General features: G+C 39.4%; 1 protein-coding gene and 2 non-coding genes across 5 annotated transcripts in view; 2 read left to right on the forward strand and 1 right to left on the reverse strand.

Moving 5' to 3' along the window:
• The first annotated feature begins 3,383 nt into the window (after window positions 1-3,383).
• The window catches only part of LOC133441696 (F-BAR and double SH3 domains protein 2-like), a 95,562-nt gene continuing 76,662 nt past the window's right edge, over window positions 3,384-22,283 (forward strand). For 2 of the 3 annotated variants that reach the window (XM_061719261.1, XM_061719262.1), the window contains exons 1-2: window positions 3,384-3,663; window positions 9,899-9,996. In XM_061719261.1, the coding sequence (XP_061575245.1) occupies window positions 3,643-3,663; window positions 9,899-9,996 (119 nt within the window). In that variant the 5' untranslated portion in view covers window positions 3,384-3,642. Of the gene's footprint in view, window positions 3,664-9,898; window positions 9,997-22,283 lie in introns of those variants that run through there. The other variant, XM_061719263.1, reaches the window with a different exon arrangement.
• Window positions 18,997-19,070, forward strand: trnat-agu (transfer RNA threonine (anticodon AGU)). The gene has a single exon. It is a non-coding gene; the product is annotated as a tRNA-Thr (tRNA).
• Window positions 21,357-21,429, reverse strand: trnam-cau (transfer RNA methionine (anticodon CAU)). The gene has a single exon. It is a non-coding gene; the product is annotated as a tRNA-Met (tRNA).

Consider the following 22,283-nt stretch of genomic DNA (forward strand, 5'->3'; position numbering starts at 1 on the left):
CAGCCTACACACACACACAGCATCTTTCCCAGCATGTCTCCATGGTCTTGGTGGCAGATTTAGAGGAAATATTAGTCACAAAATGCAAAGTACAGTAAATGCCTTGATGAACTGATAAAATACCATTTTGTTATAGGCTTTAAAAAGAACTGTGCTTTGCAATCATACGCTGAAGTGTTAATCCTGGCCCTCACTGCAAAGGCAGTTAAAATAAATCACGTGCTTTGACACAAAAATACATTATTTTTGACCACATTCCTTAATAATAATAATGCAATATTCAAATGTTGCTTTGGCTTGTTGACTAAAGTAAAACTGTGTCTGGAAAGATCCCATCGAGGTTTGAGGAGACTCAACACAAGCTGAAAATGCACCATGTTCATCCCTCAGAGAGCTAAGTAAAGCCTGTGCCGATTAGGCTGCACAAAAGGGTTAGAGATACGGTTATAAACCCATTCGTTTATTTCAGGCGTGCAACATATTTCAGGAAAACGTTGAGACAGAAGAAATGTCGAGCTTTTGGAGGAGCAAAGACGATCTCAAGCTTATTTTTACATGCATGAGAAAAACTCACTGTTTGAGCTTTAAAAACCATGTTCCTCAGAGAAAGATAAAAAAGAAAGTCAATAACTCTCCTTCTTCAAAGTAGAATGTCACTAGATAATTCAAGGAATATGATGGGATTTTGTTGTTTATGGGGCAAGAGCACAAGTCTAAGCTGGGAACCCGTGATCCTCAATCTATGATGGCCCTCAACAAAGTACTGTACTTTATCAATACCTGATATAACCACATAGACAGGGTATTAATGTGGGAAGCTTCTGTCAAACAATGCAAGTCAACATTCACAAATGCCGCTTTAAACCTAGCCTTCCGACATTGTTTAGAGGGAGTGTTGATGTCTCTGGTCTTCGAGGTATCTGGGGTTGACCATCACTCATGGAAAACATGTACTGTGATCAGGAAAAACGGCATTCCAGGTTGTTTTTGTAAGAAAACTGTGCGCTCCAGACCAAAATAAAAAAAGGGCTTTTCAGATTTTTATAACTAAGAAGTCCAAAAGTGAGAATTTGTGTTAGTATGGAGTTTTACCAGAATCCTTGGAAAATTTAAATTGCACCTCTGTGATGGCAGCACTAATGCAGAATAGTACATTTACATTTAAGTACAACATTTGCTCCTATCTATCTAACAGAATTAATAATTTTCTTACCTTACTGTGGGCCAAGGAATATAGAAGTTTTTGACTTAAAGAAATTATAAATCAAAACGATTCCAGTTGGGTCATAGCGAAATAAAAAAAGAAAAAAAAGGTGAATGTGACCATTTCTTCCCATGCCTTACGGCACGAAGTGACTCTGAATGTTGTTTCTCACGTGTGTGTGTGCGCGCATGTTTGTGTGTGTGTGTGCATCTGTTATTAATAACAGAGGTGAGAAAGCATGCTTAATGTCTTACCTGCAGCAGAACTTGCAGTATTAATGATTACCTCTCCCTTAACCTTACATGTACTCTAGAGGGCAAGAAATAAAATACTGACATTCCTCCTACTTTGTCTTCTCCCTGGTCTATTTGTATTCATCAGGGAATCACTGTACTAATTGCTTGATATTTACATTTAATATTTTAATCATAACTACCCTGAAACATTTAATTTGACCAGGAAACACAGAAACGTGTGCCCGGAAATGATAAAATAACCATTTCTTACCATTTCCAAGGTTCAGAATATGTTTTTAACCTTGAGCAGGTCAGAATATGTCCGTTACCATCTCACAGAGGTGGAAACAGTGGGACTGGAAGGAGCAGTGCTAACTGTACGGAGACCATGTTATTTAAACTATGCATGCCTGCGAGAAGCTTTATATTTTTCAATTTCTCTTAAGCACTACAACATTATTCCTCCTGCTTTATAAGCTACTTTCCAACATAGTTTTAATTTTAAGCAATGCTCAACACATTTTTGACCCAAATCCACACACATTTAGGCTACACACATGCATACAGTGGCCGTATCATAGCAGCTGGTAACAAACCTCTGCAGGGGCCTCACCCTTGCTGTAATATATTCCTTTAATTGTTCACTCATAACCCACTGACCCCATTTTGGTTTTTCAAGCTTTCTGGCATCTGACATATTTTTGAAAAGTATACAAGGATTTGCTTATTAACGCAGAGAAGTGCTATTACTGAGTCATTTAGTAGTAGCACTTCGTTTGTTGTAGGGTGTAGGCTACATTGCATTATAATGAATCTATTGCATATGTTGTATCTGTCAGTCATTTAAGGTAGAGCAGCCACATTTTTTTCAAACACGACTATTCCACGTCAATGGGTTTGATTGATTGATTGATTGAAATCTTTATTTCGAGCATACAGAAAAAAAAACAATTACACAAAACAAAAAAAAAGAATACAAATAAACAGTCATTAAACAAAATCAAAGGGAAATAAACCTTCATGCCCAAAAAGGAGTAAAGGAGGAAGTAAAAAACTTATGAGGTCATACCCCTTGTTTCTATTTCAATTTTGCTTGAAAATAAAAATAAGAAAAAATAAAACAGCAAGCTTTATTACATTATAAAAATATTACAGCACTTCATTGCAATATTATACCTGGGCATTATAAATATAAATATACTTGAGCATTATAAATATTATACCTGAGCATTATAAATTATATATATATATATATATATATATATATATATATATATATATATATATATATATACACACACACACACACACACACACACACACACACACCTTATCATAAACAATACAATAATTATTATATATACCATTGTATATACGTACATTATGCTGAATCCCCACACAAAACAACATTGTATTTTTTGGATGTTGATTTTTTTCCAATTATTATTATTTTTTTCAATTATTCTTTTAAAACCCAATCCACAATCGATTTTTCCTCGATCGACTGCGGTTTCTTGTTGCTATGCAGGTCTGCGGGACGCAGCCTCCCGTCAGCGCTTTGCGGGGGGCGGGGGGGTGGGCTATATCCCCGTTTCATCACCTTTGATTCCCTCACATACATATCCTATTCCCCCTTTTTTATGCCATGAAGCACCTTTGCGTATTATTCGAGGTCACCTACAAAAAAAGGAAATAATAAAAAAGGATGCGACTGAATGTTGGTCCCGGTGTTCACCGCTAGGTGGAGCCCTTGAGCCGAGTTGTGTCCCCGTTAAGATCCCCGTCTCTCTGCGTTAAATCGACGGCGTAGGTGCGCGTCGCCGCGTAACCCTCGCCGTAGGCTCTGCGTCGGTGTAACGCGGGACCATAAATCAGCCTTTACTCTCCGCCTGCTCGCTCCTCTCCTCTCCTCTTTTGCAACAGTGCAGTTTACACTCTCGTACACACCAAGAGAGAGTGCAGCCTCCTCGCAGCTCCAGTCTCCCTACAAAAACTGGCTCTTTATCATCAAGTCATGGCCGCCGGAGTACAAGTTTAACTCCCGTGTCTCCTCCCTGACGACTTAACGGGGGGAGGATTTTTTTTCTTTCTTTTTTTGTTTTCAAGAAGCAAAAAAAAAAAAAAATAATAAAAAATAGTGATTTCCTCCTGGAAGTACGACCCGTCTGATCAGGGAAACACCATCCATGTCAATACTCCAACATGCAGCCTCCGCCGCGGAAGGTGAGTGTCTGAGCTGCAGCTGCAGCAGGGCTGTGACCGTCCATGTGTTCATGTGTTCATGTGTTCATCTCCTCCCCCCCAGCAAGGCTTTGATGCCTGGGGCTTGCAGATATTAAAGAGGAGGAGAGAGCCTTGTTAGCCCCGTGCTAATGCCGCGTTCCATTTGTCCTCGGAAGTGGGGATTTCCCAGTTCCCAGTTGGATTTTTCAACTGGAACGCCCCTCGAAGTGGGATTTCCCACTGGGAAAGTGGGAGAGTCTTCACCTCCCCCGAGTTCACATTCCAAGATGGCTGCCCCGGTTGTAAACAGTAGAAGAGAGCTCTGTAAAAATTCGTAGCACTTCATTCTAGTTTTGGTCACACTAAATCAGTCGTATACAAGTATTGTTCGGCATATATATGCTGCTATAGTGTAATTTACATTTTTCATGTGGTATATGCGAACTACAAACTTGTTTACCTACTTTGTAACTGGAACGCTTATAACTCGGCTGTGACGTCATTCCCAGTTCCGAGTTCCGACTTCCGAGGTAAATGGAACGCAGCATAAGCGTGCTATGGCGGTGACAGCATCTGTCCACCGCTGCGTCCGTCTCTCCCCCAGAAACAACCTCCAAAAGACGCGCAACAAAGCCCCGTGTGGGGGACACGACCCGGGGGATCATGTGCTGATAATGCACAAGGAATAACTTGTTTTCACGTTAACATGTGGCTGTTATGTCAACAATTTGACGTAAATAATAGGTTTTTTTGTGTGCAGGCAAATTGTGGCAACACAACAACAGCTTTTCGTCCTTTCTTTTCTTTCTTTTTTTTGTTTTCCGATTACGATTGTCTGAAAGAAAGTGCGTCTGTCCGTCCAGGGTCACATCATTTCATCTGAGGAGGCTGGAGCCTGAATTATGGTTCTGCGGTAAATCGACGCAGAGCCTACGCCGCGTCGCCGCGCACCCCCGCCGTAGGCTCTGCGTCGGTGTAACGCGGAACCATAAATCAGCCTTGAACTGACAAAAGCTGAGGCGACACATAAACATGAGGAGGAGGCGCAGCCAGGGCCGTGTCTGATCATAAAGGTTTATCTGTGGATTTAGAAAACATACAGTCCTCACAGCACGCTTCAATCATGGACACAGTTTTGTTTTCTAAATTGTGTGTGACACAATAGAGCGTTACTTTAGTTTTTTTTCTTTTTTTACATTCCCAGCATACATTTAAAAAAAAAAGAAAAATAAAAAAGTATTGTTCTCTCATAAGATGATTGACATCAGTGAAGTGACTGAAGTAACACATGAGTTTAACACTACCAGCCAACAGAAAAGGAGTTTACAGCATGTGACATCATCGTTTCACCATGATTTTATTGTGGAGATTAGGAATGGGTGATATTTTACCGTTCACGATATACCGTCAAAAAAATTCCTCACTATAAGAATTTGTCATCTTGCGGTAAAAACGATAAATTCCCCTTGATGACGTTTTTGTGTAAAGCTGATTTTTGGAAGGAAGGAAGGAAGGAAAGAACGAAGGAAGGGAGAAAAGATGACGGGAAGAAGGAAGGAGAGAGCAGGAAGAAAGAAGGAAGGAAGGGAAAAAAGAAGGAAGGAAGGAAGGAAGGAGAGAGCAGGAGGAAGGAAGGAAGGAAGGAAGGAAGGAAGGAAGGAAGGAAGGAAGGAAGGAAGGAAGGAAGGAAGGAAAGAAAGAAAGAAAGAAAGAAAGAAAGAAAGAAAGAAAGAAAGAAAGAAAGAAAGAAAGAAAGAAAGAAAGAAAGAAAGAAAGAAAGAAAGAAAGAAAGAAAGAAAGAAAGAAAGAAAGAAAGAAAGAAAGGATAAATTCCCGTTGATGACGTTTTTGTGTAACAAACATGGCGGATCTGAGAGTCATTCTTATCGTCATTTTTATCGTTATCGGGATAAAAGCCAGAAATGATCGTGATACATTTTTTAGTCCATACCGCCCATCCCTAGTGGAGATTGTAACATTAGCTAATATAAGACTGACAGCGTAAGTGAGACATTATTTGTGTGTGGTTCTATTGCACTCAATGTTTTTTTTTTGGTTAATGTAACATTGCTTCTCAGACTGTAAAAAGAAGAAGTTCAGTACGAGACGGATGTAGCATGGTGTATAAGAAAGGGAGTCGAAGTTTCTGGTCCACTGCCTTCTCCTGTGTGGTGTCTTTAAATAGATGCATGGGAGGTAATTTCCGTCCACTAAACCTCTGCACTGTTGTCTTCTAATTATCACGTATTCTCTCTCGCACCAGTGCGTGTGCTGGGTTCCTACATGCCTTATCATGCCCTTAAAACACAAACACTTCAGCAGGTCCTTTCATAATTGACTCAGCACGCACCACTCCCCCTCTGTCTGTGATCAGTGACATCATCGCTGTCGCTTCCTTTTCATTTCAGCTGGCTGTTAAAATACTTGCAGAAATAAAACAGAATTTGCTAAAATACGAATGATCACAGATCACAGCAGCGCAGCCAGAGTGCATCAGTATTTGGCTGTTGGATACGAGTAATGATTCTCCCAGCGCGACACATAAAGCCCCTTAAGTGTTATGTCCGTGTCTCAGCACATCTGCTTACAAACTGAGCTTGTTTGTATCTTGTATATACATTTTATGCGGTTTGGATTAAAGTGGCTACTGCGTCTGGGTTGATAGAGGGAAGGCACTGCCTCACAAATGTTGCGTCACTACTCTGATTTATCTGTCTGTCTGGGTACAACAGTTGGTTAGTACAGATGTACATTTCACAGTTTTTAGGTAAATAAAATGATTTAACCCTATTTTGATTTACAGTTAATAAAATAAAAGGAAGATAATGTGCAGCTGGTAAATTCCAACTGTTTGAGCCATCCGCAAGCATTTCCCATAATCGAATAGAATAATTTATTGTCACTTGTCTAAAAACAGATGAGGGAAACTACGAATATATTTTCATCATTATTTCCATATTGTTTTCAACTTTTGCATCACATCAGATTCAATTCAGTTTTATTTATATAGCGTCTTTTACAACGGAAGTTGTAGGCGCTTTCCAGAGACCCAGAACATGACCCTCGAGCAATTATTAAATAAACATAAACATTGGCAGGTAAAAACTCCCCCGGTGGGAGAAAAAACCTGAAGCCAAACAGAGGCAAGGAAAAAGTTCCCTTTAGGAGGAAGAAACCTAGAGCAGGACCTGGATCATGGGAGGGAACCTCCTGCTGAAGGACAGCTGGGCAGAGCAGGAAGAGGGAGACCAGACAGAGATGCTTTTCAGTGTCCATATATTGTTATTAAACTCAAGGATTTACTTGGAAAGCCGAACAGTACTACACAGTTAGTACATTATGATTTGAAGATAAACAAAAAAAGAGAGCCCAGTAACATTCATCCGTGATCTATACCCTACCTGCTCCCTAGTACCTTTTTGGGTCAATTACTCCAATTCTGATACTAAGTAATTCTGCTAAAAAGAGGGCTATTGGGGCCTGTGAGTATTTCATCAACTGATGCCACTTAGTTTTTCATAAACACACTCCAAGGCAGCGGAAGGAAGTTAAGTAATGCTGCCTTGCAACTTCCTATTTTGAATATACGTGAATTGCTGGATTGAGCTTTTTATGTAGAAATAACTTCATGTCAGAAATGTGGTCTTTACTTATTGCATAATTGATTGTCCTGCAAGAGTCATCATGCAAGGCTGGGGTTTCCAAAGGGGGCAGGAATGTTGCTAAATGTAACACGAGCAACCTTCTGTTTAAGGCAATGAGGGCTTCAGTAAGTCAGGTGGGAAGATGGAGGAATTCTCAAGTTTGCTTTTCAGAACAAGAAAAATTCCTCAAAGAAAACCAGAATCTACATCAATAACTGACAAGATTGTAGAATGAATTGTTCCTGACAACCGGTCCCTGCTGGGCCTTGAAGATTTGGATTTTGCTGTTAGATTCAACATCTGGAACGGCGGTACAGTTGAGTGAAGGCCAAAGAGGTGTGAGTGATGCTCTGATGACAATCATGCAATAAACAAAGACTGGTATGTGATCGGTATTCATTTTCAGTTGATATTCAAATCTCAGGTATCAGAACCTCTACCTGAATCAAAGAAAAAAAAAAGCCCAGTAGCATGGATGAAGGAATCTGTACCGCTAATTTAACTACTCAAGCCCTTACAACAAGTATCTGGCATATCTTTTTCTATGCGTTGTCCTGTTCACATTTCATTGTGTCGCCTTTCTCCCTGTTGCTTTCCACTTCTATGTCTCAGCCTCTCTCCTTTTCAGCTTTGCCATCTTTTTCTCTCCTCAGCTGTTCTCACCCTCGTTTGCTAGCTCCCTCTTTCCCTTTTCTATACCTGAATCGTCTCGTCCGGCCCACCCCATCTCTCTGCCACCCTTCTGCCCATCTCTGTCTCTCTCTTTCTGTGCTCGCCCGTGAGTGATAGAAGGTGAAATCAAGTGAAGTGCTTTTTTTTTTCTCCCCCAGATAATGTAATGAACCCCTCCCTCCTTATCTTCGTAGGCAGAGCACATGAAAGAAAGGAGCTCTGCTCTGGCGTGGGCGCGCGTGCGTCGGTGACTGTGTGTGCCAGCGCGCTTCGTGGCATGTTGTTGATTGTTTTGTCTAGAACAGTCATGAATTTGCCCACTGTTGCTCTGGTGAATAGCCGCTGGAATCCTCCCGACAATGAACGGTGACCTTCACAGCGATGCTGTGCGGGTCGGCGGGAGGTGTGTGGGTATTTGTGCTTACCTGCTCACACGGGGGCATATTAGGGGTCACTTCTGTCCATGTGTGTGTGTTTCAGCAAAAGACAAGTCTGAATGAGTCCGCTCCAATCAGATGAAGCAATGATTTCCTTATCCTATGCAATGATTGCTGGGAATGTATTTGTATGTTACTTTCAGGTCTCCTGCAGCTAGGTCGTGAAATGAGTCACAACTTATTGGAAGACATGATGAGAGTTAAATCATTTATCTTCATAGCCTTTCACGTGTGATGGGCGGCAGCTTTTAGGTGTTGTATGTGTGTTTAAATGACTTTTAGTAATTTCATGCAACACGTATCCCAAGTAAGAGTGGGTAATATAGATAGATTATGGGTTGTGGAAGGATATGGATAATTAATTATCCAAGTGCATGCTTGACTTTAAGGCAGGAAGAGACATTTATCATGCAGTAGGGATGGGCGGTATGGACTAAAAAATGTATCACGATAATTTCTGGCTTTTATCCCGATAATGATAAAAATGACGATAAAAAAAAAAATACCAATTCAACCTTTGTAACTATAAATCTATCACCACATTCAGTCTTTGGAGCCCCAAAATCACTGCTCTAAAAGAATACTAAATGCTACTAAAGTACACCAATTAAATTGAATTAATAAAAACCAATTAAACAAGTCCACCTGCAAAACTGGAATGACTCAAGCTCCTCGCTCTCAGATCCGCCTTCCGCTTTCTTTCTTTCTTTCTTTCTTTCTTTCTTTCTTTCTTTCTTTCTTTCTTTCTTTCTTTCTTTCTTTCTTTCTTCTTTCTTTCTTTCTTTCTTTCTTTCTTTCTTTCTTTCTTTCTTTCTTTCTTTCTTTCTTTCTTTCTTTCTTTCTTTCTTTCAGGCTCATTTCATTCTTTCTGTCTTTCTTTCTTTCAGGCTCATTTCTTTCTTTCTTTCTGGCTCATTTCCTTCCTTCCTTCCTTCCTTCCTTCCTTCCTTCCTTCCTTCCTTCCTTCCTTCCTTCCTTCCTTCCTTCCTTCCTTCCTTCCTTCCTTCCTTCCTTCCTTCCTTCCTTCCTTCCTTCCTTCCTTCCTTCCTTCCTTCCTTCCTTCCTTCCTTCCTTCCTTCCTTCCTTCCTTCCTTCCCGTACATTTAACGCAGAGCCATAAATCCGGCTTTACGCAAAAACGTCATCAACGGTAATTTATCGTTTTTACCAAGAAATGACAAATTCTTACCGTGGGGAATTTTTTTGACGGTATATCGTGAACGGTAAAATATCGCCCATTCCTATCATGCAGTTTCTGTTACAACCAGGAAAGATCCAGAAATCAGCTTTGCTATGATTCAGTAGCTTTATATTTAAGTATTGAAAATCTTTTATTATGCCCATAAGTTGGAGCTTGTGATTTGTTTTAGAGTTAGAGTTTTTTCTCTTGGCAAAGCCAGGAGATGAATAACATACCTGCAGTGCAGGCAGGCAAATAAATGACAAATCCTTCCAATGATAATGCCTTTTTGTTTCCTCCAGGTCAAAGTGACACAGGAGCTGAAAAACACTCACACGGAGCAGATGACAAGACTGCACTTCAAACATCAAACCGAGTCAGATCTGCTGGAAGACATGAGGTATGAACATGTCCGTGCACCTCCTGGTTCTCTGAAACATGACCCCCTCTCTCATCCGTGCTAAAACTGGGAAGGAGAAGTTACCAAATTGGCTGATGACTTGAAATCTAGTCAGTAATGCTGGATGTGACATGCACCTGACCCAGCCATGAACAGAACATGAACTGATAAAATAAGAGATGATAAAGTAGCTCAGGATTGGGTGAGAAGTGGCACTACAAAGAGGAAGAGCAGGACACGAGGCACAAAGGGTCGGGACGATGGAATTTCCTGCTGCCCTCTTCCTCCGCTCTCACTATTTTTTTTATTCCAGTCTTCATTCTGTATCTCTGTTTCATCTTTTCCTTCGCCCTCACTTTATTTTTTCTTGCCTCTTTTTGCACTGCCCTTTTGTCTGTCCCCCATATCTCTCTTTCATTTTGGCTCAGCTCTATTTACTTATGACGTATGTGAGCTGGCAGGTTTCCATTTTGGATTTGGCATTGGGAGAAAGCCTCGGTTCCCCCTCTCACTCTCATTTTCTTTGTTGACTAAGCATTGATTATTTATGACGAAAAAACTTTTCTAATACCATGTGCCTCTCTGCTGCCATTCCCCACTCTCGCTCTGTTTCTCATTTTCTGTCTCTGCTCGTAGTCTCTCAGAGATTTCTCCCTCTCTGTCCTCCCCATGTTCTCTTGGGGGCAGCTCCAGCTGTTTGAGAACAGATTGGCTTGTTGCTGCAGGGGTTTTGGAGCGTGAACAAGGCTCTGGTCTCACTTGTGGGAGAAAGTGAGAGCCAGTTAAACATATGTGACCACAATGTGTTCGTGCTTTCAGTCAGTGAGAGATGAACCTACGTATCACTAGTCAAAGATCTCCAAACTGTCGTTGTTATAATTGTTGTTGTTTTTGTAAGACACTGCCTTCAGTGCTTTCTCAGAATGTTTTGCAATTATTTGTGATAACACATTCTGTTGGTGGTATAATCAGGACTAGTAGAGTGATGTAATGATGAGGGATTTTGTATTTTGATCAGGAAGACTGGGCTCAGGCCCCTGCAGCTTCTTGAATCTGTTAGGCGGCTGTGTCTTTATGCAAGACACTGAGGTCTGGAGGTTCTTCCTAGCTGAAGAGACACTCGATATTGTCACAGCTGATGAAAAGAGTTAGGATTCACCAGAAAGTCACAGCAGGTGGGAAATCATCGAAATTGTAATGTGCAGTGTGAGCATTTGCTCCTTTTTTCTATTTCATGAGTGTAAATACAATAACTTATCAAAATACACACGTTATAAACACTACTAAGCTATGAACAGAAATGTATTCTTAAGCCCAGCCCTACAATTTGACAGGCTGTGGTGACGTGTAAATGGTTTCCATAGGAAGAGGCAATTATTGATTAGTCTCTATCAGAATGCAGAGTTGATATCTGCAGCAGATGCCAGAAAACAGTAAGCAAATGGACTACATTGAGAGGCCAGACAGTCAGTGCTCTCTGCCAGGCACAGGATATGTGCTGCCTCTGTCTGCACTTTGAGAAATCGTGAAACAGTTTTGTCCAATCACTCATAAAAACCTCATACATCACCTAAATTTCAGCACTTGCTGCCTTGATACCTTGCCAAAAGGATTTTTAAAAAGTGTTGCACATTGTATGACCTCAGATCTTCTAGAGCCCATATGTCAAACTCAAGGCCCGCGGGCCAAATCCGGCCCACCATGACTATTTATCCCTCTAGAGATTAAAAGTCATAACTGTCTAATCAAAGCAGCCACTCTCCATCATGCAGCAACCTTAAGTACTGCAACAACAGGCCCTTTGAGGTCATGCGTGATTTTGATGTGACCTGAGAGAAAAATTAGTTTGACACCCCTGTTCTAGAGATTGTAAAGACTTCTTTGCTTTCTGGTACCCTCAGTGCCAAAAACCTGCCGTCATTAAGAAACTTTTAAAAAGAACAACCTAGGTCAGGTCATGAACATAATAGGCCTGTATCAAACCTCAACTATCTTAGTAACATCATAGACAAAGCAGTTTTTCTGGCCACATCACAGCACTGACACAGCTCGAATGAATGAGATCAACTCCAATACGGATAGTGGGAACCTTTCAGTCCTGGTCTTACTGGATCTCATTCAACATCTTGATAGGCCGGTTGAAAAATTGGGCTGGACTTTCTGGCACAGCACTTACCTTGTTTGAGACCTATCTAAAAGCAGGGGACTTTTTTGTGTTTTTTTAGGTAATTACAAATTGAAGCAAACAAAATGAACATGTGGCATTCCCCACGGTTCCATTCTGGGGCCTTTGTTGTTTAACATCTATATGCTACCATTTACTGGAATTATAAAAAAAGACAAAATGTGTTCCCACAACTATACAGATGACACACATTTATATAACTATTTCACCAGGAGACTATAATCCATTTCAAACATTGATCAAATGCATTGATCAAATTAAAGAGGGGATGTGCCAGAAGTTTCTTCAGTTACTGTAAATGAAGACTAAATTGAGCCAAGGAAGAAAGATTAAAAATCAGCACTCAGCTTCAAGCAGTGAAGCTAGAAACCAAGAGCCGAGCCAGAAACCTGGGAGGGGTTCTGGGCTCGGACCTGAATTTTAACAGCCGCATTAAGACAATAGTGACGTCAGCCTATTATCACCAAAAGAACATATCAAAGATTAAAGAACTGATGTCTCAGCAGGATTTAGAAAAACATGTCCACGCTTTTATCTTCAGTAGACTGGACTACTGTAACACTGTTCTCGTGGATCTCCCTAAAAAATCCATCAAACAGCTGCAGTTAGTCCAGAATGCTGCTGCCCGAGTAAATCTCTGAATGGTGTTGGACCAAAATACACCTCTGATCTCCTGGGCCATTATGAACCAACCAGAACCCTCAGGTCGTCGAGTCACGCCTACTTTCTGTAGCCGAGAGTTTGAACCAAACTCAGTGAGGCAGTACTCATGTTTTACACTCCTGACCGGTGGAACAAACTCCCAGAATGCATCAGGGCTGCTGAAACTTTCAGTTGCTTTAAATCGAGGTCGAAAACCTTTTTATTTACTGTTGCATTTCAGTAATCTCCCACAATGCACTATAACCTTCATTACTTGCATTTTATATTTTATTTTATTATGTGTCTATCTCTCTTAGACTTTCTTTTCTGCTTTTAATCATTTACCTTTTTTTATGCCTTTTTTTATGATTTTATGTAAGACACTCTGAATTGTTTTGTACGGTACATGAAATGTGCTGTAAAAAAAAAAAGTCCTTGCCTTAATGTGTTTTGTATTCATAATGAAATATTTTTCCCGTAAAAGCACACTGTAAATAGATTTGGATAAAATGGGCACTCTGAAATGGTTTATGTGGACTGTCTTGTGGTTAGACCTTTTTACAAAGGTGCTAATATGATGACTTCATTACCTTCAAAAGCATCTTTTGAACAGCTGGACTCCACTGCAGAACTAAATCCTGGCTGTATTGTGAAATACTTTCATGGTTGACAGATGCAATTTTTCCTGCATGAAGCAGTAGATTTTAACTCCTAAATCCCAAAAGCTGCTCTGAGGTTATTTACCCTAATCAATCCACTGGATGGCTTGAATAAAAGCACTCACTCACACACGCATGCACCCACACAGACAAGATGCCGGCCACAATGCTTTCATACTGTCTGTTTGCAAATTCTCAAGGGTACGGGATAAAAGTAGAAGAAAAAAGAGATGACAGAGACAGGATGGTGCATTTAATCCTTTGTTAGTATATATTTTTTTCTGGACTAGTCTTAGAAGGGCGGGGGGTAAGAGGAAGAGAAAGGAGAAAATGATGGCTAGTTGGTGTACTCAGGAAGTCAACTGGGTGTCCTCAATCCAGCTAAATCCCTCGTACCCTTATGTCTGCCTCGGCATCAGTCACTGCTGCTGACCATAAAAATAGACTCGAACAGGCTCCTCCATACTTGTATTCATCTCACATTCTTTTGGCAACATCGATCCACCTTTTCCAACACACTTCGAAATATCAATTTTTATTTATTTACCAGATTTTTATCACTGAATGAAACCCTAACTGCAGAAGGGCCCACTTGCCTGTTTTCATGCTTTACCTGTCTTCTGTTTATTCAGATATTTCCCATGATTGTCAAGATGGTGCAGTGTGACCTTTAGAAATATAAGATTATCTAGATAAAGGATGTTAAAATGCTTCTTTAGACAGCATTTCCTATTGTGCAGGTGACAATGATTAATGCAATTTTGAAGTTGATGCCTGAATTAGGTGGCATTAGATTGGATTGGGGCCTTGATGTGATTTACCACCTGATGTCGGTTTTGTGTGGCACGTTCGTGTGGGATAAATGAAATTTGTGATTTATTGGCCATTTCCTGAGAATTATGTACGCATATTATTAAAATATAATGGGTCTTCTTGCTGAGGACAAGATAAACCTCACTAGTTTCAACCCAAAATGCTCTCGGAGTTCTCATTAAAGCTTGTCACTGGGACTTCCATAATTCAGGAAGATGGGGACTCCAAAATTAAGGACTTACATTAATGCAAAGCTGATTTACAGCCTGCTAATGCAATCATGAGTTGGCACCTTCATTATTTGGGGAAAAAAAAAAATCATACCACCGACAACCTCAGCAGCTGTTGTTTTTGAAGAAGGAATTGGGATGAAATGACACCAAGTTGGCATTTTTTTGTTAAGATGACTCTTGAAGCCCATCCAACTCAACCCTCAAATATTTAAGTGGAAATTCATAATTGAATGTCTCACATACTATGCAGCACAGGTGTCTGCAATGGCCACAGGAAGGTGTTAGGATTTTCGAGGACATTTTTATCACGTTTTGACGCTATGTTAAAATAGCCTGATAAATGATGAAGGGCTAAGTAATAAAGATGAACTGAGCCAGTAATGATATATTTCATATTATCTGCTCCTAACTCTTTTCTTCTAAGCAGTTACACAGTACAAACTTGCCCAATTGTTAAACTTCAACTAATCCTGAACTGTTACAAAGTGATATTCACAAACCTTGACTGAAACTATTATTGTTTTAGGTATTATTCATTTTTTGAAGTCCCAACAGAGATTTCTTTGTATCATGTTTCAGCAACAGCGATTAACCAGAGCAGCAGTTTATTATGATGATTGGCTGCTCTTTTGCAGTAAGAATGAGAGGGGAGAGTTTCTTGATTATATTTTGGTCATATATTTCATAACCTTTTCCTAGAACATGACATGTATTCAATAAAATAATGTTTTCGTCCTGTTGACAAGTGGTTGACTGATGTGGGTTAAATAAGCATTCAACACTATTTCAATGCAATTATTATGTCTGCACCGTCTCTGCTGGCTTCAGTAAATCTGAAAATATATCCACCTAATAAATGTTAACAGTCATTGAAAATGAAAATTATTAAGCGTACTAGTCACAAGGACCAGATAAAAGTCACTAACGACAACATGCTTTACGAGATGTGTGTGTGTGGTTCATTGACAGAAATCGTAGGGAGAAGGGGGAAGTACTTGGAGTTAAATTACGGTACATGCTGTATTGTAAAAACTACCTCTGATATTCAGTTTAGCTCATTTAAAAAGTGTTTCTTCTGCTGACACTGTGTGTTTTGTATAATGTGTGTGTATGTTGTGTATTTGTTTGATATATATGTATGTATTATATATATATATATATATATATATATATATATATATATATATATATATATATATATATATATATGTATGTAATATAGTAAATTGATGTGGTTGGCGCCCGGCTACATTGGTGCATCTGTAGAGAGACGAGTATCAGGAAAGTGTTGATTGTTTTTGTTTTTAAATCAATGAAGGGTTTTCCCCACACAATATTAAAACTTTGGCAAGCCAGACAGATATATTTAGCAACCCACTCACATGTTTTTAGTTATCAACAATCAAAATAGTGAACCCTGTTTCTGCAGAGCTGCATGGAGTGTATTGATCAATCCCCCTGCCCCCCCCCCCCCCCCCCCCCCTCTCACTTTCTCACACACGCTTTTCATCATCCCCTTCCCCTTTTAATAGCCACCGCAGAGCAATATATTATCATGCACAGCAGGAATTTGTGTTGTGCTACACTGTCGTCAACTAGATACAGCGACTTTTACGCAGTTACCAAAATCACCTACTCATTCACTTTCCCTAGACACTACATAGGGTACTATGAAGTGAGCTCATCAGCAGAATGAACTTTTATACACTACTAGTGTAGATTTTGTTGGAGCTCTTGTAGGGCTGGGCGATATGGACCAAAAGTCATATCTCGATATTTTCTAGCTGAATGGCGATACTCGATATATATCGATATTTTTTCTGTGCCATAATTTGGGTTTCCCCCAAAGCATTATAGCATAGCATCTCTGTCATTTTTAATACAAAGCCTCGTGCCAAATGTCACACAGGTTCCTTTATTAACAGAGGTCTGCACAATATCAACATGTATAAAACTAATGAAATAAAAATAAACTGCCTGCATATATAGAATAAAAAGGCTTCTTGAATAAAATAAAACAAATATCCCTTTCCTGCATAACAATTAAATTAAAATACACTGTGCAATAAATACAATGTAGACAGTAACAGGCAGACTTTTCCACTGAGGTTGACAGTTGTGCAAATAACAAAATATTTGTGCAAATCTCAAATAAAACATTCAAGTCAATTTGTCACAAAATAAGCTATATCAAAATCGTAAAAAAAAAAAAAAAAAAAAAAATCTTTTTTTTAATAATCGATATAAACGATATTGTCTCGTACTATATCGCGTTTGAAAATATATCGATATATATTAAAATCTCGATATATCGTCCAGCCCTAAGCTCTTGTATAATTTGTCGCTGACATACAAACAATATGTAACTCTAATGCTGTCCACCAGTTGTACACTATTTTCGTGATTCTTTGCTGGTTAGATTGCTATGCACGATATAGCTGTTGTCATTAGTCGGCCAGCCGTGGACCATGGCGAACAGACTATATAATACAATATAAAACACTATATAATGCAGTGCACTATTACGGAGAGATAGAGATTGAGATGGTCTTGAACTTTTCCGACCCTTTTAGCAACTTTTTTTTCTTTCAGGATTGTAATGAAAAATGTAGCAAAGCTTTAAAGAAACTTCAAGTACTTGCAGAGCCAGCCATCCATTTTGCTCCGCTGTGCTTTGAGCACCGAGACGCAGACATATCAATGCATTACTGTAGTGATCATAATTCGCGTGAGCCCCAGTTGAGCAGCAGATATTTTAACTTTAAATGTGGAAACTGACAGCAAGAGAGAGAGTGAAGGAACCTGACAGCTGTCAAGGATGGGAACGTAAAGAGAGAGGGGAATATCAAGGCATTTTGTTGCTTTTAATGTAATGATAATAACAACAGGAAGAAGTACACCCTGCCCCCCATATTAAACAAAACAATGTGCACTTTAGTATTCATTAGGAGTGTTGAACAAACCAAAACTAATGAATCATGCTACCTGTTCTGAAATGAATGTTGGCTTAATGAAAATTCTAAGAAACATCTCCTTATTTGAGCTTTGAAAGCTGTGGATTTTGATGAATGCATGAGGTGCTGCTGAACTGTACGGTCTATCCATTTTTCTGTAGCTGCTCCTCCGTGTTCTTGGTCATGGAAGCAGTGGAGCCTGTCACAGCTGTCATCAGGAGAGAGGCGTTGCATGCTCTGGACAGGTTGCCAGTCAAATATAATGTTTGTTAGTGAAATGTGTTTTGACAGCCTTTCAAACAGTGAGGCCAGGCTAAAAATCTGAAATATTGAGGGCATCTACTGATATATATGCGATTAGCTGAAATGGATAGCATTTTTAATGTGAGATGACAGAAAAACTAAGCAGAACCCTGGAATTTGTAGCTTACCTTGTTGCAGTCTGAGTACACAGTAGTTTGCAGAGTTTAGGCTTCGTGGAGCGGATTTGGAAATAAACCTAATGCATTGTTTTTGTGTCAAGATGAAGCCTGTAATGCCATCTTTCAAATGTGTAAACAACTTCTATTTTTGCAATTATCATTTAATTGGTAATGTTAATTAACATCCCTCACTTTTGTGGTTCTCTCAGGAGATACTTTGTGATCCCAAATTAAATAAAATAAATGGTTGTTTTAGTCTTCGCACATGCTCTGTCACGGTGAGAAAAATGTTATGTCTTGTAGCATCTTCTGCCTCCGTTGTCGTCTGTGATTCATGATGCTGATGTCAGTCCGTGTTCAGTCAACCGCTGATTTGAGCTGTTTTCCCATGATTATTTCCTCCTCTCCCTTTCAACATAATGCCCTCCTTGACCTAAAAACACTCCCTTACACACACACACGCCCAAAGATACAGCACATCCACTTAACGTCCATTCTCAAGCTCTTAAGCATTTCCTGTCAGATGCACACTCACTGGAAGTCTGCCTTTCCTTTGACTGTTCTTCATGCACAGTTGATGCTCACATGACTTTCTAACTCGCATATTATGAAACCATGCACCAATCATGGAAAGGTAGAGTTACAGGGATCTAAAAAGAGAAGCTCTCCTTTTAACTGTGTTGTGAGAAATGATTAGTGTCACATAAACATGCAGAATGGGGGTGAGATATCAGTAGTTGATAAATGGGGAGTTAATTTTACACATGTGGTCTCTGCTGCAATGTAACAATGCTGGAATAAAAGGCAATTAGACGTGTTTGTCAATGTGCATCTCAGAGGTAAAAGGTCAGATATTTATTGCTACAATAGTAATGCCCATCTGTTTTAATTTTGTTAAGCACAGTTCCTCTACAGTGGTTTTGCACTTAAATGTGCTTCTGCGTGGCTTCATTTGGAACAATGGAAAAGTTTGTCCATTTTATATGTCTTGTGACTTGATGTTTAATAATTTAAGTGGATTTCATGGAGAATTATTGACTGCTTGTTATAAAAGTCCCTCTGTTTTAGGTCACCTGACGCCTGCTCATTATGGGCGCTGTGGCTTAGTTGGTTAAAGCGCCTGTCTAGTAAACAGGAGATCCTGGGTTCAAATCCCAGCAGTGCCTTTTCTTCTTTTACTTTTTTTGCCAATATCCCCATACTTGGAGATCTGAACAGGGTCCCGGGAGATTGGTCTGACCAGGTTCGGATGAGTCGCACTGTACTTTTGACTTTTTGCATTAGGGCTGCAACTAACAACTACTTTTATACTTTTAATCTTTTGATTTTTGAAATGATTAATCTGCTAATGGGATAATGAATTGCACAATAACTTTAACCCTTTTATTTAGGCTTTAGGTTTTAAAATCAGCTTAAGATTGTTTGAGGCATGTGGCAACTAACAGGAAAACATTGATAATAATTTCTTCTGTCAAACATATGTGATTTATTTATTGATTTTTTTTATTTTTTATTTTTTTACCTTGTCTGCACACATATTATTGGTTGATACCATGCCGGTAAAAACCTAAGGCATATATATGTGCATTATTACTATATTTAATATATATACATATATATACGCATACACATACATATATATACACCTACAAACCCAGTGAGGTTTTTTTTAGTTTTTTTTAGTTTGTTTTTTTTTGGGGGGGGGGGGGGGTGACATCCACTGCTAATCTCGAGATCTGATCACAATCTGAGCTAAGCTACCGCGATTAACTAACCCCAAAAACTACAGAGCAAGCATGCAGGTGAACAAGCCAGTGTGTATGTCTATGTGTGTGTGTGCGTGTGCGTGTGCGTGTGCGTGTGCGTGTGCGTGTGTGTGTGTGTGTGTATGTATATGTCGCTATGTACATGCATACAGTATGTATGCATGTATGAATATATGTATATGTGTGTGTGTGTAGGTGAGTGTGTGTGTGTGTGTGTGTGTGTGTGTGTGTGTGTGTGTGTGTGTGTGTGTGTGTGTGTGTGTGTGTGTGTGTGTGTGTGTAATAATCCTATCAAAGCTCCACCTGAAGTGTATCTATAGTGGGGGAGGGGGGGAGGCCCTCACCCCCCAGGCCAACGACATCATTTAACTTGTGTGATGAACAAACCTTGCTTCTCATGAGACTGCAAAAAATAAACAAAGCATGGGCAAAGTGCTTATGTAAAGACAAAGTTCAAGTTAAAACCCCTTTATGATGATTTTGTTGTCGCCAACCGGATTTATCAGAGTACTTCTCATAACCATAACTCCTCGATCGTTCAAGATATCTATAAAATTCAAGAACTACCGCAGGTGAAAGAGGACATGAAGTTAGTTGGGGTGAGAGAAAAGGACGCAAAGGACAAAGTTAGATGGAGGCAGATGATTAATTGTGGCGACATCTGAAGTGAGCAGCCAAATGGAAAAGACGACCGGAAAGCAGAGAAATAGAGCTTTACGAGTCTTTACTTCGCCCCACAAGATTCACCAGCATGTCGCAGGTGTATTTAGAATGCATGGTTGCAGATTTGTAACATTAGAGTCTCACCACTGTTAGCCATAAATAGTTGGTACAAATCAAAAACTTAAATGGTTACTGAAAGTAGAACATTTTCCAGTTGTGTACTGTATGATACACTCAACTGTACAGTAAATTGCAATGAGTGACCACTGGTGGCTTTGAGTAGTGAGAGGGGCTGACGGAAACTGTCATTGGACATTATAGAGAGCTTTGGAGAGCATTGCTAAAATACTTGGGCCTTAGTTTCAGAAAAAAACACACCAAGTTTTTGGTCTTTTCAATTTTCTCTGCTGTATGGCCCACGGTGGAGTGCTGCCCTGACGTGCACGCTCCCAGGAGAGACATTCACACGAGTGAGAGAAAATTTGTTGGCGTGAAACACCTGAAACAGAGACAAAAATATCTGTTTAAAAAAAAAAAAACTTTTTAAGCTGTTATATTGATTGGTGTCATTAAAGAAACATGATTATTCTTTTAAGAAGTGTTGTAAGTTCAAACCCACAGCATGAAACAGACGTTTGAAGACATAACCAACTAATAGTCGATTCTTAAATTTGTCGGTAAGTAAGTTTATCACAGATTTTTGCTCACTATGTTGATTATTCGTTGCGGCCCTATTGTGCATATATAAATAAGTCTTGTCTGTATTTGTTTTCTAATGGACTTCTGTAATGTCAGCAGTGACAGCTTAAGTACTATCTCTGTTTGAAGTCAGACAAGCACAGTTTAAATACCCCAAATATATATATTGTGATATCTAAGTTATCTGAGATTTTTTTTGTTGGTGTTTAGGGATGTATTTGCTCAAATGACACAGATGCTGTTAAAATTTTCTTCATCCAACATTACCCTTGGTTTAGTGACAGTCTAATGTTACCAAAGCTTAGAATAAATCAGAAAACAAACTGCCCCGTGTGAGGCTCGAACTCACGACCTTCAGATTATGAGACTGACGCGCTGCCTACTGCGCCAACGAGGCCTGTTCACTCTGGCCTGAGCCGGCTCCAAACATGCGTGAACATTTCCTTGGTATGTAGCATGTTGGAGTTGCATGATCATGTTTCAATCGACCAACATGGAGGGGGTAGGGGAGATGTCACTAAACACAGACTGAGGCAGTGAAATTACTCAATTTAAAAGAGAGCCTGGCGTTCTACAAGCCATTAAAGCAAAGTATCAAGCTGAGGAATTTGGCTGAAGTATCTAGCTGAAGGAGTTTGTCAAAAAAGGCATGTTTAAAGGAGCTTGAGGCCGGATTGTGGCAGGATTTATGAAAAAAATCCGTATACATTTTAAGTTTTCTAGTAATAATGTCAGATGAAGCGTTCCAAACCCAAAAGAATGAGCCCTCTAGTGCAGGGGTTCTTAACCTTTCTGACCTTGGGGCCCAATTTTTTCAGTACAGAGTGGCCCGGGGCCCATTAAATATAAACACTGTATAGCAGGGGTATTCAACTAAAACTTTAAGAGGTCCATTTAGAGAAAATTTACTCAAGCGAAGGTCCAGAACATCATAATATATATATATATATATATATATATATATATATATATATATATATATATATATATATATATATATGTGTGTGTGTGTGTGTGTGTGTGTGTGTGTGTGTGTGTGTGTATATATTCAAGTAGCCTCATAGTTGTATCAACATCTGCATCTGACTCTTATATTAAAAAAAGTACATATTTGCCAATTAACATGTTTAACTTGAATTAAACATATTTTTTTCTCTTAAAAATAAAGTAGATTTTATTTTATTTTTCAAATGCTATCTTATTTTATTTCTCTACCAGCAGTTTGAATTTCCCCTTTTCTTTGTTAATTGT

This window comes from Cololabis saira, chromosome 4, assembly GCF_033807715.1.
Source record: "Cololabis saira isolate AMF1-May2022 chromosome 4, fColSai1.1, whole genome shotgun sequence".
Taxonomy (NCBI): Eukaryota; Metazoa; Chordata; class Actinopteri; order Beloniformes; family Belonidae; genus Cololabis; species Cololabis saira.